Here is a 19,318-nt window from a genome sequence, read left to right on the forward strand (position 1 = left end):
AAGCATATTTCACTAATTTCATTTGCCTTTAAAGTAGGCCTATAATTGCGTTTTGATTCAAATTTCTATAAGCCAAAACCCTATGCGCATAGAAACTATGGAAAGTTACTTTTGAAGTCGGAAAACTAAAATTTTCTTCAACCCAATTTGTGTGCTCTTTGACTTTAATAATAACCATATAGCAATAAAAAATGACAATATGTGCATTTCCATGTGCGCCTGTCACGCCAAAATTGGTCCGGCCAAAACTGGTCCGGTCGGATCGATTTTGGCGTTGGAACAGCCGCTAAAACAGGTCTGGCTAGGGTTAGGGTTAGGGTTAGGCCGGGCTTGTTTTAGCGGCTGCCCGGATCAATTTTGGCCCCGGACCAAATTTCGCGTTACATGCCTATTGCGTCACTTGTTCTTTCTAAATGAAAGTTTCGCCAAAATAAACCAAACTAACGCACTTTTAATACAATTTGCGCTTTGTGTGACTTCTTGGGTATAATAGTCCTACTGATATATTACGACATTTTCTATTTCATACCAAAAACTATCTCAGTCCCTGAGAGTGATAGAGATGTTAGCCCACAGTTAAAATACCTAAAAGCCATAGGTTTTTAAATCAACATTGTTAGTGAAAATGATAACGGCCAGCAGAGATCTTGCAGAGTTTAGTTTGGCTCGCCACTGGAAAAAGGTTTCCTCCTTCTGCTATACGATGTTTGAAGCACTGGCAGAATATAAAAACGCTGATTCAGTTTTAAGCTGTTGTAATGACTTAAGTCAATGACTGACTTATGTGCATATAAGTCACTCTTTTTATCGCTTGACTCAGGTCTTTGAGGGAAAGTTATTTGAATTGGACTTTGTCATTTTGTGTTAAACTTGTAGCTGCTTTCTGTAACATTTTTTACCAAATTGTTTTGTTTAACTAAATATTTGCACGTGATTTTATTTTTATTATCTTTTAGTTGATTTATTGCTCATCTTGGAATTGGCTTGATCAAATGTCTTCTAATGATTTAGACGTGACTTGCTAGTTGTTGAAAATGACTTGAACAGGACATAAATCAATTCGAATTAACATAATTACGACTTTGCTATTAAGCTGTTGTTGAACTGTTGAAATGTTTCCAGTCAAATCACCATTCTACATGGTGTGATGTTTTATTAGCAGTCATAGGCCATGTGATCAGCATAATCAAAAATACATTTGTTTGCAAGCTAAACATGGGTTCAGTGCGCAAACCAAAGAATCCAAGCGTGTATTAAGATAAAAGAAAACATGCCGAGTATCAAAAAAATCTGAATCATAAAACATTGCCAATAGTAAAGCTTACATCATAGCGGTTGTTGGGGTCACGTACAGTTGTAAAACTTCACTCGATTAAAACCGGAAAAGCTATTCCTTGTTGGTTATTATTAGGCTGAGACTGTGAAAGACTGTCACGACCATTAATAGTGGGCTATATGTCGAGCTGCTACACTTCGCTTAATTTGTGTCTTGCAGTTGACTAACAAGTTAAATTTTCGGAGATTACTGATCTGGGCGCTGGTCTAGAATCCTACCACAACGTTGAAATGATTATTAAGCAATGCATAATATGTGGGTTAGGGTGTCGGTTAGTGTTTGGGTGTGGGTAGGTCAAGTAATATTGTTTAACACTATTACTGGACTCACCCAAACCCAAACGCTAACCGGCACCCTAACCCAAATAATGTTCGTTGTGGTAGGATTCTAGACGAGCGCCCTGATCTGTCTTTACAATTCGGTGAGAGCTTTTAAGAAGGAGTCTAGCACAAAAAGTATGCGAAAACGCGTGCTTTCAAACTAATAGAAAAAGTATAGGTCCCATGTAATTTAGTAGACATTTCTAACAATAAAATTTCAAAATAGGTCGGCTAGTAAATTGATTCACAAACGAACAAAAAAATTGGGAAATTTAGTGTTCGACCACAAACATAAACAACTTATGTTTTTTTTAGTTTCTGCTTGAATAAAATGCGCATATGAATAATAATAACAATTTGATTCGGCGAAACAACCACTTATCTCTATTAAATGATAGAGATTAATGACAAAATGTCCCCTATACATAAAACTGGGTAAATATATTTTGATTTGTTAGACTTTAGTTAAAAAAATAAACTAAAGCAATTGACACAGAAAACACTATTTTTAACCAAGGATAAAAATGATATTTAAAAATCTCCGATGCAAAAATAATATAAAATTTTAAGCGCTTTATTATTGCTAAAAAACTCTTATCTTGAATTTTCTGTTAAACTCGGATAACCAATTGTATTTTACAATTATTTCGTCAACCCCTAAATGTTAAAAAAATGCCATCTTAGACAAGAGAAAGCGATGGTAGTGCACGAAGCGTTGTGAGTGGGGGCTGCGATTAAGTTCTTCTCACGTTCAAGAAATTTGTTGCAGAAAAGTAAAAAACTATTTTCTCCTTTGTGATTTTTTTTCTTTTCGTGCAGTTATCTTATCTCCGATATTTGGCCAAAATTAGGACAAGGCGGCGTTTTTGTAAATAATCACTTTGTTGAAACCGCATAATGATTTTCTTTAATGTGCGCCAAACATGAATGCGTTTAAATTTCGTTCGCTTGTTGCCTAATTAATACGCGCCAACTTGTAATTAACTTTCACTTGTGATTTAATGATGCATTTCGTAGTTAGCAGGACTCTATGTTTTTATTATATTACAATAATAGTGTTTATTTATTGGTAATATACCGGCGCATTTCGTTATATGTTAACACTATTCAGATTATTCATAAAACTGGTGTTTTAGTTTTGGCAAAGTACCAAAATATTGAACTCATTACAACCTAACCACAAATGTCTTTGCTTTTAGTGAAAGAAATTTCTTAACAGTACTTTAGCTAAAACGGTTTCTGAATCCTAGCACTTTTTTTAACATACCAAAGTCAGTTGACCAAATTGAAATTGCAAGGAAGAAATAAATATGGTTGAAAAAATATCACAATACTACTTAACCCATCCAAACTCTACCTCACACCCAAACCAAATAATGTTAGCAATATAAACCCCTGGACGAAATTGTGGTAGGGTTCTAGACCAGCGCCGTTTTACAAAACTATAACCCATAAAAAAAATTAAAAAAATGTCCCTAAACACCAGGTTATTACAACTTTACCACAACTGTCTTTGCATTTAGTAAAATAAATAAGCACTGTGCTGGTCTAGAAATCGTGCCACGTCGCTGGTATTAACTTTCATTGAGTAAAAATTATACAATTGGTTGAGATAATTTAACCAATAATGGTTTGCTTAACTTTAATAGTTTTTAAGAATGTCAATTTGTGAGGGGATAACTTCATTATTAATGTATCGCATTTTATTAAACAACATTAAATTTCTTGGGAGTTTTAACTTAAGCTTTGTAATAAAGCTATTTTTTTTCTGAAAATTTCAACCATAAAATTTGTCTATATCTAAAGCAACCGGACGCGGTTGCTAAAATCAGACCTCAGTTAACCAAACAACATTGATAAATCTACAACTCATTTTGAAAAACATTTCATCAAAATTATTCCATTTTTGTTTAAAAATGTGCAACAGTTCTTTAATTCATTATTTGCTTGCCGCTGAAAATGAAGTGCTAATTTTAAACACTTCATTTTTTCAGCATGCCTATTGTTAAATATTAGTTAAAATGATTGCGAAATGTCCAAACGAGTGACAGTTGCTTCAACAAAAAAGAAGGTTCAAAAAGCAGTTTTGAAAAGTAGCTTGCTTCACCCCTACATATTGAACTGGTAAAGTATTTTTATTATTAAACAGCTTTTAATATACTTATACTGCTTCTATATAAACCTATTTTCCATTTATTTTATGTGTTTTAAAAAATCAATAATTTACTTTTATTAAAAATTATGGAAAGCACCAGAACTTGCTATGAGTTTTAATAAGTTTAACTTGAAATCCTATATGATTGATGGACACTGTCTAAAATTAAAAATAAAACTAAATAAAAACAATACAATTTACAGCAATATTATATAAACTTTAAGTGGCAAACAGTACAAAATTAAAAAAAAGTTAAAATCCAAAACAATTGATAAGTTAATTAAGACAGATATGATTTAACAATCATTTAAATATATGCCACATGTATAGGTAATATAATGCGTGTTTTCTGCAAACCTAGTAAGTGTAATATCTTAGCAACATTAATAAAAACACATGTCCAGTAATAAAAAGGTTTCCCATTTTATAGGTTATGTCCAATGTCCATGGATGTATAAATGTCAATTTGTCTTGTAGAAAGTCTCACTTGTTATACTTTCCAGGTAAAATAGCCCCAGGCATGATTGTTAGGCACAGCTAGAACAAGGTGTCTACAGCCTTTGTAAATGTCAATTTATAAATATGAATAGGTCATAAAAAGTTGTATATTTATTCCGGTTTAAAACATTGCTTTGTGGTTACAGAAATGTGTTGCTAATTGTGTGCCAGTATGTGGCAAAATCTGCAGGTTGCAATCAAATGTATTAAAATATATTTTACAAACTGGCATCTTAAAGTCAGTGTTTCTTTAATTTTAGAGTACTTTGACTGTGTTAATATTGTTAATAACAAATGAATATTTATAAAAAAACCTTCAAAAAGTTGGTCCAGAAATTTAAGAAAAATAGTAATCTAAAAATAAAATATTTTTGTTGTTTTTTAGGCCTCAGTTAAATAAAGGAACTGCCCCACATATTTTAACAGAACTGAAAAAGTAAGTAAGTCTTTAATCTGTGTTATTGACCTTTTGTTTTCAATTGAATTGACAGTCCAAAAATAAAATCAGTTTATTCAAGTGATACAAACTTATTTATGGATTCATTACAGCCATGTCATGTGGCGTTTAAAGAGCTATCTATGTGAATTGTTTAACTTGATAAAATATACGTACAAATCTGTGTACAATAATTGCGATTTCTGGATGAAATATTTTTTATTCGTTTAACTTAATGTTTAAAATATAGAGAATTGTGATAGATGTTTTAAAACCTAACACAATTATGTTAGAATATTTCATTTCTTTTATTGTAGTAACATATAAAGGGTTGTTGAACATGGCATTTTACTTTTGAGCAAATTTAAAATATCGGATTTGACCCGATGCCAAGAGTTAGTATCACTACTTGTCCGTCCGATGGCTGATATTGGTTCTGATCCGATATTAATTGTATATAGGATTTTTTCCTATATTGCAGTAAATTTTACCAAAAAGGTAAATTTATCTAAAATTGTAGTTTAACAACTAAAAGTAACTAAACTTTTTGCAAATTTGGGACTACAAAAAATCTTTTTTGCTTGTTTGAGCATAATAATGACATCATTTGTTATCCAATCGCGGTATTTTTTGTATTAGAGTTTCGGGTTGGGATAAAATGTTAATTATTATCGGACATCCCTATTGATGAACATTAATTTTAAGTCAAAAAGTGATTTAACGTGAATACAGCTTTCAAACACAACTGATTCATGTTTTTATTGTCAGGTTACTGAGTGCTTTGATAGAATCGGACGCAGAAAGCTGCGGCGATCTCAAACCACAACTTGCTATTACAAAGTTAAAGCGTTCAGTCGGGTGAGTTATTATTCATGTTTCTGTCCATTTATTTCAAGGTTTTGTTTTGGTGACCACTTGAATAGATTGCAACTATTTTATCTTAGTCCTAATTGCTAATTTTCTACTGCGATTTCATAATTATTGGCAATATTTTAGAAAGCCCCAAAAACACTATAAAAATTACCCTTTTTCTTTTCAATTCAGCTAGTTTTTCTTTTTCAGGACATAGATTAAATAGGTTTTGTTCTAAAGGCGAAACTAGCAGAATAGTGCCTCATTAATTTAAGGAAAGGTACTTTTAAAAAATATGATTATGATGATATGATTTCATTAATTTAAGGAAAGAAAAAATAGGATTTGTCCTGTAAGTTGAAATGAATATTTACTTTGAAAAATATGTTAGTTTAAAGTTTAGTAGTAAAATACAACATTCTATTCAAGGTTTTTAAACACACTTTTTAAATGATCCTAATTATAGGTTTATTTCGATTCGTAATCTGTTTTTTTAGCTTTTAGTTCTTTATTTGTCATATTTCATTCCTACTAACGAGTAATGGGCTGCTTTTCCGCACAAAATTGATCAAACTTTTAATATGCAAATACCAATATGAGTCATTGTTTTGTGTATTAGTTTGAAAATGATCTACTTTCATTGCATCACAGTTTCACACCAAACCGTAGAAACAAGTTTTCCAAACTTGTAATTGAGTATTGCAGCAAGTGATAGTTGAGTCGAACTACTATACCAAGCACCTTTGTTTGCACAAATACAGCCAATGTTTACCTACAACAGAATTTTTAGTGAATCATTACTTTCAGGCCATGCTATTCCACTGTGTGAACATATAATACTGCCATAGTAAGGTTCAATTATTGCCTATTAACTGTAGCAAATAGAAATATTTATAAACACTTTTTAAATTTAAAGTAGCAAAATCTAACTTTATATTTTACAATTAATTTTATTCAAACTCATTGAAATTAAGTTAAATTTGTTCTAGTTATATCCAATTTCCATAAACCCTTCATTACAAAAGTTTGAAATGATAGCAAAATATTACTAATATCCATTTGTTTGTAAGACAACAAAGGTTCAAGTCTTTCGCAACCTGTTTTGACTTACGCCACCCTACAGAAATTATAAATAGTCTGCGGCACCCTTGCTCACATTTTTGCCGAGTGGTTATCTGTAATGTTACAATAAACAAGATTGAAACAACACATTAACTGCAACAAAGTTGCAAAAACCTTTTTAAGTTTTGGCACGTTTATCGTAAAAAAAAATTATTAAGAAGAGCATACCAATAGAGCAAAAATCGGAATCCTTAAGGATTTGACATATCTCTTGGCACCATTGATCATTAAAATGGCACTTTTAGAGTGCCGCAGCACCCCGGTTAAGAACAACTGATTTAATGGATAATTTTTTTTTTTTGTAAATAATGAACAATCGATAACGTATGATAATCTTGCAACAACTAACAATGTACACAAAATAAAGGAAACTACACCTAGCTTTATTTAGTTGGTTACATTATAATAATGTCTTTGTTTTCTAAATTTCTAAAGTTTGCGGTAAAATCCATGATTTCTTGTGTTTAGGTTTTAAAGGTCTGCACAATAATTTCAACAAGTGGTGTGTTTTAAAGCGCCCTGGAGTTCTGGTAGGGCCAAAACGTTCTAGAATTTGACCAAGTTATTAATAAATACGCAGAATTAATCTCTTGAAACAAGCAAAATTAATTCCTTAAGTGTTCGAAACTTTCGCGAATTGCCATATGCATGCTGCGCGAAGCCATGAAACCCCCAAACTATATTATTAATTTTACTAAAATGTTTGCCCATTTCAATGGAAACGTTTTTAGCCTATAGGTGCTGTACAAAAGTATTAGAAGACTGAATGGTTTGTTTAGTTTTAAATAAAGAAATGGGTGGTTTCAGTGATAACATGCTACAATGCAAAAGCTCTTATATAAGAGCTCACATTTTTTACTTAAAAAATCAATTTTGTACTGGTTGGAAAACAACGCCCTGGATTTTTGAATGTTTGGTGCTTATGGGCACAACAAAGTTATCTGTATAAGCATTTGAGTGTTTTAATAAACTGGAATGAGTCTACTTCCCCATTTCTATTTCAGTTTCATATGACTCATAGGGTTGTAGGATTGGTACACAGTCAATTCACCGAATTTAAAGAAGTGAAAGGCTAAGGCCTGTATAATATAGCCTAGCATTTCCTAACATTGTCTTATTAATAATAAGTAAGTACATTGTAAGTACTTATTATTAATAAGACAATGTTAGGAAATGCTAGGCTGTGGAAAAATAGATGGCTATAAAGAATGTTTGACTAACTATTTCAATTAATGTGCGAAATTGTTGCCTATTTATTATTATTTTTAATACAATTGCATTTATAAAGTTTAACCTTAATTCCACAATTGTTAATAGAAGACAAAACTCACACTCAAGTTTCAATTTATCTCTTTCTAAGTCAAGAATATAGGAGATGATGTTTTTAAAAAAATAGCAATTGCAATAAAAAGTTATAAAATATATGAACCATATTTTTTATCTTAAAAATCAACCGATGTTTTTGTTATAAAATACAGTTATAGTGTAAAAAAACCTAACAAACTACCCCACTCATTTTGCAGTAGGCCTGTTTTAATTTTGATTCCAAATTTAAAAAAACAATTCAGAAAAACACTTAATAATATTTTTTTTTTTAATCAATATGTTTGCAGTAAATACATTCAAGGAGTGAAAAATACTTTAAACGAAATGTTTTTTGTGTGTTAAACAAGTTTCAAAAGAAATTAATTTAACTAAAAAATTGTTTTAATTTTTTTTTAAATAATTTATTTGAATAAAATATTAAAATACAAACTTTTTCTTGTAGCAAGCAAGTTGTGGTGGGTCTCCAGGAAATCACGAAACAACTTGAGAAGAAAAACCTCTCCTTGGTTCTCGTTTGTCGCTCGATTAAACCAACATACCTCGTCAACCACGTTCTCGTGTCCTCGTCGCTACAAAAAATCACCTCTGCTTCCATCTACAACCTCAGCGAGACGTTATCTGCAATTCTTGGACTCAAACGCGCTTCTACGATCGCTTTTGTCAAAGACCCTGAACATTTGCTTGTTAAGAACTTTGTGGAAACCTTGTCTGCCCAGATCGAAGTGATTTCTTTGCCGTTTGCTGCGATATGCGAGCAAGATTTATCCACTGAAGAACCCGCTTTGAAATCACGAAAGCGCTCAAACGCCGATAAAATTTTTGTGTCCACCAAAGTTTGTATCAACAAAAGTCAAAGAATCGACGAAAAACGAGACAAAAAATCCACCAAAAAAGTGTGAATGGTGCAGATTGCGATGGCCGACACACGACGAAGGGTCAAGGTTTACACGCTTAACGATTACCGACAATGGGACGACAAAGGAACCGGTCACGTGTCTTCCGCACATGTCGAGAGGTTAAAGGGCATGACGTTAATCGTCCGAGCGGAACAGGACGGCTCGGTGCTGCTCGAGTCGAAGATTTTGACGGACACAGCATATCAGAAGCAGCAGGAAACATTGATCGTTTGGTCGGAGGGAGAAAATACTGATCTGGCCCTGAGCTTTCAGGAAAAAGCTGGATGTGATGAAATATGGGAGAAGATTTGCGAGGTAAACAAATGTTTTTTTACAGATGAAATTTAAGGATAATTTTTTTTTAAGTTGTCTTAACCTCTCTTAATTTAGGGTCAACTTTCTTATCTAGCGAAAAACTAAACCTTTATTTACTCATTCTCCACACTCTGTGGCCACCGTTGTTTTTGTTTTAAAGAAAGTCAACGGTACAAGGGAGTCAATTAATTATGTTATAAAAAACACAATTTTAAGTTTGACTATCAAATAAAATATTAAATGTTCAGGCCTCCAAGGCTACTCACTTCCTGCTAAGGGACAATAAGAGTCCAATACCATTATTTTTTTTACTAACAATTATAAAGTGTTAATTATTTTTAGTGTTAATATGGGAAAAAAACCAACAAAGTTAATATGCTATCACACTGGCCGATATCCCCTGGTGGTATTATTAGGTTGTGTTTTTTTTCGGTAAATATGCTGAAAAAAGTGATTCTTATGCTGGAAACCCTGACCAAATTATTTGTATTGGATGTTAGAACAAATATATTCGCACTATTTCCTATTGCTAGTATTTCCTAATCGCACTATTGTAAATTGCTAGGTACAAGGTAAGGACCCTTCGGTTGAAATCACGCAAGATATCGTTGATGATATGGACGACGAAGATGAACTTCTATCCGGACGTCTTGACGATAGCGTTGAATCCCTTCAGCGACAATCGATTTCCCCGTATGTGCTGCCACCTTGTGAGCTAGGAGAACTAGACGACATCGCAGAACTTTTTACAGTCGCTTTGTCGTCGCTCGTTCGTCGCGACCAACTGGCACGAGCCGTCGAAGAGTCGGAGTACATTCCCAAACTACTCGGCTTGTTTCGGACTTGCGAAGATTTGGAGAACCGCGAAGGACTTAATCGCCTTTATGAGATCATGAAAGGAATTTTTCTACTGAACCGGAACAGTTTGTTTGACGTTCTGCTTCAAGATTCAAACATTATGGAAGTTGTCGGATGTTTGGAGTACGATCCAGCACTTCCTGAACCTAGAAAACACAGGGATTATTTGCTGCAGGTAATTATTTTATAAATTTAGTTAACTATTAAACTAAGGGCTATTTTATTTAAAGACTAAACTTTTTTAAATTAACAATCTGGTAAATTTCTTTGTCATTGTTTAAGAAAAGGAACAATTTTTATTTTGCTTTAATGAAAACAAGTTTGTAACAGGTTCTCATTAAAAATTATAATTGAACAAAAAATTATTTAACCCAATAAAAATATAAACATTAAATAAAATGGTCCCCGTATCTGAACACCAAAAAATTGCTTCAATAGAATCAAGTCAATCCTTATTGAATAGCAATGAAACCCTCATCTGAAGAAAATTGCTTAATTGTCATTATTTTTATTTGCTTTGTTACGACAGGAAGTAAATTTCAAGGAGGTAGTCCCATTTAAGAATCCCGATCTTAAAACGAAGATCCACCAGACGTTTCGTCTCCAGTACATCCAGGATGTTGTGCTCCCTACTCCTTCAGTCTTCGAGGAGAACACACTTTCAACACTAAGCTCGCTCATCTTTTTCAACAAGGTAAACCTACTTCAAAAATAAATCTCAAAGCCAAAAAGGTTGAGTAAATCAACATCATCTTAATAAAGGCGTTCCAATATGCACTTGTGTTATCATCCGTTAATGCAATTTACTCGACCTTTTTGACTTTGCGATCCATTATAATCTACATTATAATCTACATTACAGATCTGTGCATGTGCACCTAAATTCGTTGATGCAAGACATTGCATGAACTGTAAAATTGCTCTTCCACCAAATATTTTTAGTTTTTTTTTATTGTTTACCTGTGATATATTTTCCCATAGTTGGAATAATATTACCCTGTAGAAGGTTGCTTGTATAGGTGGTCGAAACGTTGGCACATTCATTAAAAATAAACTACTTGCCAGATAAGCAATTTTATGTTTGTTACTTTGATAAATAAATGTCAAAGCCAAAAGGTTGAGTAGATCGACATCATCTTGATTAGGACATTTCAATACGCACTTGTATTATCATCCTTAATGTAGATGATAGAAGTAAGTATCGAAATTTTTTTCTGAAGATTATGTCGATTACTTGACCTTCTTTACATAATAGGTCCGTACATGATGTGCCAAACTTTTTTTGAAAAATAGGACATTCACAACTAGAAACAATTCAATTTTATTATGCTTAAATTACCTAATAGCTTATACTTATAAGCATGATGGTTTTGTCGCCTATTTTTTTAATTTTTAAATGACCTACTTAGTAAACAGCTATAATTTTGGTGGTACAACAAATAAACTTAGAAGTAGTTATCAAAGAGGATATAAAAAATCTACAGGGGGTCCGCGAAATTGACAGCTTTTTAAAATGCCTGGCAACGGCTTTCTAACGTAGCATTTTGTGTTTAAGCATTTTTTATTTAAATCTGACTGCAAAGTTGTGTTTACAGTTTGCTAGTCTTTTCAAATGTAAGTGCACTTAAAAGAGTAAAGTTTCCCTAAGAATAGCAACACACCCACAATGTAAATGTGTTTTAAATAGGTTGTAAATTCTGAAACACTGCATTAAGATGCTATTCTGCACTCCTAAATTATAGATTAGATAATCAAATATCAAATCCTATACAGTAGATATAAGGTTATTGGTATTTTGCTTTAAACAGAACATCATCGTGAGGGAATGTGATAGTTAACTGTTGAATTATGATTAACGCATATTATCATTTTATTACATTGTGGCCACTTCACAACCTGCATTATAACTTCATACAACAAATTGAGTGATAATATACATTTAAATGAAATTTAAGATTTATGCATACTTTGCAAAACAAGCATTTAAAGAGATAACAGATTGTTGTAGTAAATACAATCTAGATTTCTAAAAACAAGTTGCCAGCAAATTATGTTACCAGTCAATGGTTGGAACTAAACTAACTTCCTGTCTTGGGTTAATTGGGGTCGGACAGATTAATATTTTGCATAAACACGACTGACTGATTTAACTCTTTTTACTAGTGTCAGCTAATCCAGGTGGAATTTAGTTATTTGAAAATTAAATAGATTTTTGCTGAAAGCAATATGCTAAGATTTTCAATTTAAAAGCTCACATAAATTCTAGGTGTTAATCTTTAAACTTTTTATAAAATGGGTAAAAAAAACAAATTATTTCATGAAATAAAGTGAAATATATTTCTTGTCAAATCAAACAGGCGTCTTAAGTTTTAAAAAAGAAACGAAATGATATAATTACAAATGTTTAATAGGTGAACGGTGTAAAATAAACTATTTTATATGACACTCATTTTTGTAGAACTGGTAAATACTCTATTTGGTTTGAGCCGGATTTAATATTTCTCTGTCTATTTCTGTCCATAAACTTGAAAAGGTGAAATTTTTTAATCGCCAGCCCCTACAAAAGCCTAAATGCATAGACAAATGGACAAACAATAATTGTCGCTGGTAAACCATACAGCCCTTGCATTATTCCCCAATGTTGTGGTAACAGTAAGGAAAAGAATGATTTTATAAAAACACTTTATAGTGTGCAGTAGAGTTTCTCAAGCTACCTGCCACGACGCCCTTTTTTCACTTCAAAGGCGCGCAATGATTACGTTTCAAATCTAAACTCAATTCTGGTAAAAAAATACTTGAAAGATATCTTAACAGATCTTTTTACACCCTTTATATTTGCACCTGAAATCATTGAAACTGGAGCAATCAATTTAGATTTGTATTACCTTCACAAACAAACAAATAAAAAAGTTAAAAATACTCTTCTTTCATTTTGTTTGGTGGTAGCTTGGTGTGTCGCAATCGCAAGTCCAATAAACTTTGTTAAAGGGGGGACACAAAAATGTAAGTTTGACAACCACTGGTGTAAAGTAGCAGACTGTTTACCACGAAAGCCTTCTGATTTTTGTTACAACTCTTACTTCCTGTTGACGTAATTCTATTGTTGTTTGACGTCTTTAAACTGTTTAATCCTTCCACGTTCCACCAATGAACTGTCGCTTTTGTAGTTGATGCCATAAATGTTATAATATGTCACTCAGTTTTAGCTGTTTTATATGAAAATATAAATAAAAATAGTTGATGTAGATATGAGTTATTAAAATTTCTGAATCTAAATTTGTTGCCATATAATTTCCCAATGGAATAATTAAACTATTTTTTTTCTTTTCAAGTTTTAAAACCAATAATTAACATGAAATAGACAACATATTAAAGTGGGAATTGTTTTTCATTCATTCTAAAGAGATGCAGATACATTTGTCTGCCACAACTAAATCAGGCTTACTATTAAAATAAATACAAAGTGTTCTATTAATTGAAACCTTTGTCGGGTAAAATTTTTCCATTCTGCTTTAACTTATTAATTCAAAGATTAATTTTATATTTCAACAGCACAACCTACTGCTCAGGAAAACATGCTGTTACCTTTAAATATTAAGTTAACATCATTTGTGAGAAACAAAGTTGAACTTGTGAACTTTACATGTTTGCGTGTTGTGTTCAGTCGATGGAGCATCAATTATTTATCAACTTTGTCTGATATAGCGCGAATTTAAAACAACCCACAACATGTTAATGTTCCTTCCAGAAACCTTGCTTAGTAGTCAATAAATAACATAATAACGTCAATAAAATAATATATTTTTTTTATAAATTAAAACTATTATTCAAAACCTTAAACAACTTTTTTAATTTTCGCAACTTTTAAACACAACTTTTTTTTAATTTTTTGATTAATTTTAAGTTTATTAAAATTTGCTTAAATTACATCTAAACAGCACCTTCTAGCTTAGCTAATTTAAAAAAAATATTTTACTTATTTCTGTTTATCTACCTAGTTTAACTCTTATATTGCATATTAACTTGACATGATGTTAAACAAAAGAAAAAATTCCCAAAAATAGAAAAAAAACTCTCATGTTTTAATATTGAATTATCGGCCCAAATTCGGCGATATACTGGTGTGTTGGCAAATGAAAATTCCAGCCGTTTTATTATTAACCAAACAGGTATATCGGTTTATCTTAAATTAAATCACTTATTTTTAAACATTATAAATACCCAAACAGTCTTTTTTATTTTAGATACAAAGTCCAATTTATGTTACTCCACTCGAAAACGTTAAAAACAAATGCATTTGCTTTAGATTGAGATTGTGAACATGGTGCAAGAAGACGAGAACCTCCTGAAAACATTGTTCGGCCAACTCAAGGACGAAAACCTGGAGGATGTGAGGAGACGCGAGCTGGCCGGATTCATCCGTGAACTCTGCTCGCTCTCGCAAACTCTCCAGCCGATCCCTCGCGACGACTTTTTCACCAAACTCGGCGACCTCGGCATCCTTCAGGGCGTCGAGTCGCTGCTGGCGAGCGAAGACCCGCAGCTGCACCGGCTGGCGATCGACATGTTCGCGCACGTCGTTGAGCACAGCCCCTCGATGGTGCGCGACTTTGCGCACAAGCAGATGAACGAGGCGCACGTCGACTCAGCAGACGATGAGCTCTTCCTCTTGAACCTCGTAATCGAGCAGATGATCTATGATCCTGATCCAGAACTGAGTTGTGCGATGCAGCTCACCGGACTCCTTCGAATCCTCCTCGATCCCGAGAACATGATGGCGAACAAGAACGAAAAAACAGAGTTTCTCGCCTTTTTTTACAAAAACTGTATGCACATTCTCATGGCTCCGTTACTGGCAAACACAGCCGACGAAAAAAAGCCGGGAAAAGACGATTACCAAACGGCGCACCTGCTCAGCTTGATTCTCGACCTTGTCACCTTCTCCGTAGAGCATCATACCTACCACGTCAAGCACTACATTCTCAACAAGGACCTGCTTCGGAGGGTTCTTGTGCTTTTGAACTCTAAGCATATTTTCCTCGCGCTTGCCGCGTTACGCTTCATGCGCAAAATCATCAGCACCCTGGACGAATTTTACAACCGCTACATCATAAAAGGCGACCTCATAAAGCCGGTTGTGGAAGCGCTGTTCAAATCTGGGCGGCGGTACAATCTCATCAACTCGGCGATCCTCGAAATGTTCGAGTTTATCCGCATGGAAGACATAAAGTCCTTAATCAACCACATCGTGGAGCTTCATTACGAAAAGCTCGAGAAGATCGACTACGTCAAGACCTTCTCTGGGCTGAAACTGCGCTACGACCAGCAGAAGAACCGCGACAATCACAAGCTCGGCTTATTGGAGTCTGGTGATTCGGCGCGGAACCACCGATTCCGTCGCGACGCGAGGACAATGGACGAAGACGAGGAGCTGTGGTTTGAAAAAGACGACGAAGATCCGAGTCAAGTCGATTCGAGCTTTGCAACTTGCGACTCGTTCGACTCGGACACTCCCAAGATCAACATCGACAGCATCCTAGCGAGCGAGACTCCCGCGTCGAAGAAGCAAGCCGATATCGACAAACTCAACGAGCGTCTCGCTTCCGAGTCCAAAGAAACGTCGCTTCACTCGAACGGGATCAACATCAGCAACTCCGAAGACAAACCCGGAGCGGAGAAAGTTTCCAGCGGCATCACAAACGGATTAATCGGCCTGGTCGATTATTCGGACGACGAATCTGACGAGGAGGGCTCGCCACCGGGGGGCGCTGCTGCGCACAAAGGTGGCGCTGTGCCCGAGGACGGTTCTGCGCTCAAGGATAAAGTCGCCGAAACAAAAACGGCAGAAAACGCGGCGAAAATCCCGGAACCGGGCGCGAAGTTGTCGGACGAATTGTCGGACGAACCGGCGCGGAAAAAGCCGCGTCTTGTCGAAGCCGTCGCAGATAATTAAGCCCCAATATCACGAAACCACCGTGAGCGCATTCACGTGAGCGTGAGTTGGTGAACACAGCGGAGAAGCGAAACGAGGCCGAGATATTTTCAATCCCGGGTCGCCGCTGAAACCTCACTCGCGCCTTCCTGGTCGCGTTTCGCTCAATTGTTTGCAACAAAAGTGCGACTCATTCCGCACAAAGAACTTTTCGGAGAATTCGGGCAACGACAAATGCGGACGTCCGATAGTATCGGATCGCGGCCGATACCTGGTGTGAAGTGGAAGTATCACTGCCTGATACCTGGTTTGTATCGCTACCGACCGATATCAATTGTTTTACGATCCAAGGTAAAATCTGAAAATGTTAAACTACCAATCAAAATTATTCTCAACGCTTTTGACCAACAAGGCTAACTTATCCTTTGCACATTTTACCATTTGTTTATTTGGATTCATTAATAACCAAGTTGATTTCGGATCGGCGGTCGTGCTTACCAAAATATCGGGCTTCGGATATCGCGATAAAAAAGAAAGTATCACTAATACTATGACCGGTTGGTAAAATTGATAAAAAATCCACGTATTAAATAGTCAATACACCTCAGTATTCCACAAACCTATCCGCATTTTAAGCTGTGTTGAACATTGTGTTTTACGGGCTCAAAATAACTTAACACCCAATAAATGGTTCGTCGAAATATAAGTGGAGCGGTGCGTAATTAACTCAAGTAACAAATAAATATACCGTTCCTTAACTGCCAGTTACTCTTTATAGCTTTACAAAAAAAACGATTGTAATTCCTTTGAACATCTTGCTAAATTGTGTTTCCAGCTCACTTTCACAACAGAGCCTTGTATTTATTTCGTTTTCCAAGTTCCTTAAATAACGATTGTTTTGGGGGATTTTAGAGTCGAAAAAATTGCCTTGTTCAACACTAAACGTCGATTCTTGGGGTTAACTGGTGTTTACCGGCTTAATATTAGACAATTTGTGTGATGCACCTGGAATAGCAACTTGCCCCGTGCTAGAACTTGATTTCAAGCGGAAATTTCTCCCCAAAGAAGCAAATACTCAAAAAACAAACTTACAATTTCTTCGCAATTGCGTTTTGTTCTTTTTTCGCGTGTTGCACAAAATGACGCCAACAGCAAACACACACACACACGCATATACGTATCTTGGGCGGCCAATCTGCCGCCATCCGATGTTCTTTGGTACAGCGCCGGTTCCGCATAGTTCATCTTCTGTGAGTGCCTCTGTGTGTGTGTGGAGGGAAATACCCACGGGTGAGACCGCTTTGGGAAGTTTTGGACTTTTTTTACTCGAACTTTGACCTTTTTTCGATCGCTGCCGCTATGTCTAGTCCAATGTTAGCAGCAAATGTTGAATTTTCTAATTTTTTATAATTCCTTGTTAAATGCTGACGTAGTTTTTTGCGCCCTGTTTATAAATACAACGTCATGAACATCGAGTCTGGTTTTTGTCGAGTAAGTTTCAGTTCAGGCAGTGCTTCTTGTGTTTTGCTTTTGTAACCACGTCAATAGCAAAAAAAACTTCTCTGGTTTGCGTTTGTAGTACCGGTATTCTTATTTTTTTGGTCAAACTCTGTTACGTCACGTTCTGACTTAACTTTGTGGCGTCATCTCTAAATATTGTCCAAAAAGGGGTTATCTAGTCTTTAGTTGTACAAGCTTGATTTTAGAAAAGTCAACAATTAAGGAGGTAATGGGTCTTTATCTTGTCAAAGCTCGTTTATTTTGGTGAAGGTTGAGGTTGGAGAAATGTTACTTCAGATAGAACAGATGGATAAACACACACGATTTTTTAGTGAAAATTGTAACACAGTGCGAATTAATTTATAACCTAATTCAATATATTTTTATTTTGCATTACATACTTCAAATCAGGGCTGCGGAGTCGGTTTGTTTTTGTCGCACTCGGGACTCGAGTAAGACCGCGTAAAGCTACCCAAGTCCGACGTGCGCATGCGCAGTATCAAATTTTAAAACTGTTAAGGAGGCAAAATGTAAGTTGTAAAAGTGTAATAGCAAATGGTGAAATATTTTTAAACCATGTAATGCGGGTGGACCAATTGTGACACCAATATGAGTGGATTGCAGAAAATCCACCTTAATTCAGTTGCGTAAATGGGTAAAATACAGGCTGTAGAGTCAGAGCTGGACTCGGGACTCGACAAAATCTTACATTTGGCCGCAGTTGGACTCGGGTTGTTTTTAACCGACTCCGCAGCCCTGCTTCAAATTATTGAGCACTTTTTGAATTCTTGAGGGTGCTAAAATCTTAGCGCGGGCTGGCATGTAAAAATATTTTTAAGCCGCTGCTACAGGTATACAGTGCACACTGCACACTCGATCCGTCAGAAAGTGGTGCAATTCTAAGCAAAAAGGTCTACGACAATAAGTGCATAACGAGGATTGACTTTAAACTTTGAGGACTTGGACAATGCACTAATTTGACTTGACAAATGTGCATGAGAAGATTAATTTTAGTAATACTTGACCCACCCGTAACCAAACACTAACCAGCACCCTGACCCATAATGTGAGTTGGTTTTATAATTACATAATAATTTAGCTCCAATACATCAATGTGTGACGTAACAATCCTATATACCCCGGGCGAGAAATTATCTAATGCCCACCCGAGTTTGGGCTTTTTCCCCAGCGTTCAAATAAATTACCGCACATTTTTGGGTTAGGGTGTGGGTCAAGTATTATTAATTCCATCTGAGATATTTTTTAACTTTCGTGAATTTTCAGCGAATATTTGCAGCAGACTTTCCCAGTCCTATTATGATTATACCTGAAAGTAAAATGTTTCATTAGCGCAACGAACAGCAAAATATGCAAAGATTAAGATTAAGTCGTTTGTCCGAAAGACTTAATCAAGTTATTTTGTCTAAAATACTTGAGACAAGTCAAGTCATTTGCAAACAGTACTTAAGTGCACTTGAGTTAAGTTACCTACTAAAGTCATTACTACATTGGTACAAAGTAGCGTAACGTTTTAAACCTTGCAATTCAATTTTTTAATAATCTAAGGTTAACTTTCCAACGCTAATTTTGTCTTAATAACCTGAAAAAGCAACACATCTTCAAGTTTCAATTGTAGGCACCTCAAAATAGCACCACAAAAGTTTAAACACGTGAAAAACCGTAAATGTTCTCTAATTTTGCCTACATCTGATGTAGCTGATCAGTTATTATATGGGCCGAAAATTTATTTTCGGGACATATCTTGTTTTTGT

The 19,318-nt window shown here is 34.9% G+C and overlaps 2 protein-coding genes across 2 annotated transcripts; both read left to right on the plus strand.

Annotated features, from left to right (window-relative positions):
• The first annotated feature begins 3,648 nt into the window (after positions 1 to 3,648).
• LOC146165678 (ribonuclease P protein subunit p38-like) lies at positions 3,649 to 8,944 on the plus strand. Its single transcript, XM_083382947.1, has 4 exons — positions 3,649 to 3,780; positions 4,695 to 4,745; positions 5,514 to 5,603; positions 8,488 to 8,944. Exons 1-4 carry the CDS (start codon positions 3,689 to 3,691, stop codon positions 8,942 to 8,944), a joined length of 690 nt encoding a protein of 229 aa, XP_083239073.1. The 5' UTR covers positions 3,649 to 3,688.
• LOC146165679 (serine/threonine-protein phosphatase 4 regulatory subunit 3-A-like) lies at positions 8,945 to 17,513 on the plus strand. The gene is made up of 4 exons (XM_083382946.1): positions 8,945 to 9,256; positions 9,822 to 10,289; positions 10,644 to 10,808; positions 14,421 to 17,513. The coding sequence occupies exons 1-4, from the start codon at positions 8,945 to 8,947 to the stop codon at positions 16,065 to 16,067; spliced, it is 2,592 nt and encodes an 863-aa protein (XP_083239072.1). The 3' UTR covers positions 16,068 to 17,513.
• Positions 17,514 to 19,318: the final 1,805 nt, after the last annotated feature.

The sequence above is a fragment of the Ascidiella aspersa genome, chromosome 2, assembly GCF_963924565.1.
Source record: "Ascidiella aspersa chromosome 2, kaAscAspe10.2, whole genome shotgun sequence".
NCBI lineage: Eukaryota > Metazoa > Chordata > Ascidiacea > Phlebobranchia > Ascidiidae > Ascidiella > Ascidiella aspersa.

Excerpts from the sequence above, each read along its gene's own strand:
- LOC146165679 (XM_083382946.1), top strand. The coding sequence starts at position 8,945 with ATGGTGCAGATTGCGATGGCCGACACACGACGAAGGGTCAAGGTTTAC. Across the intron at positions 9,257-9,821 it reads TATGGGAGAAGATTTGCGAG|GTACAAGGTAAGGACCCTTC; the intron begins GTAAACAAATGT and ends GTAAATTGCTAG. Across the intron at positions 10,809-14,420 it reads CGCTCATCTTTTTCAACAAG|ATTGAGATTGTGAACATGGT; the intron begins GTAAACCTACTT and ends CATTTGCTTTAG.
- LOC146165678 (XM_083382947.1), top strand. The coding sequence starts at position 3,689 with ATGTCCAAACGAGTGACAGTTGCTTCAACAAAAAAGAAGGTTCAAAAA. Across the intron at positions 3,781-4,694 it reads CACCCCTACATATTGAACTG|GCCTCAGTTAAATAAAGGAA; the intron begins GTAAAGTATTTT and ends GTTGTTTTTTAG. Across the intron at positions 5,604-8,487 it reads AAGTTAAAGCGTTCAGTCGG|CAAGCAAGTTGTGGTGGGTC; the intron begins GTGAGTTATTAT and ends TTTTTCTTGTAG.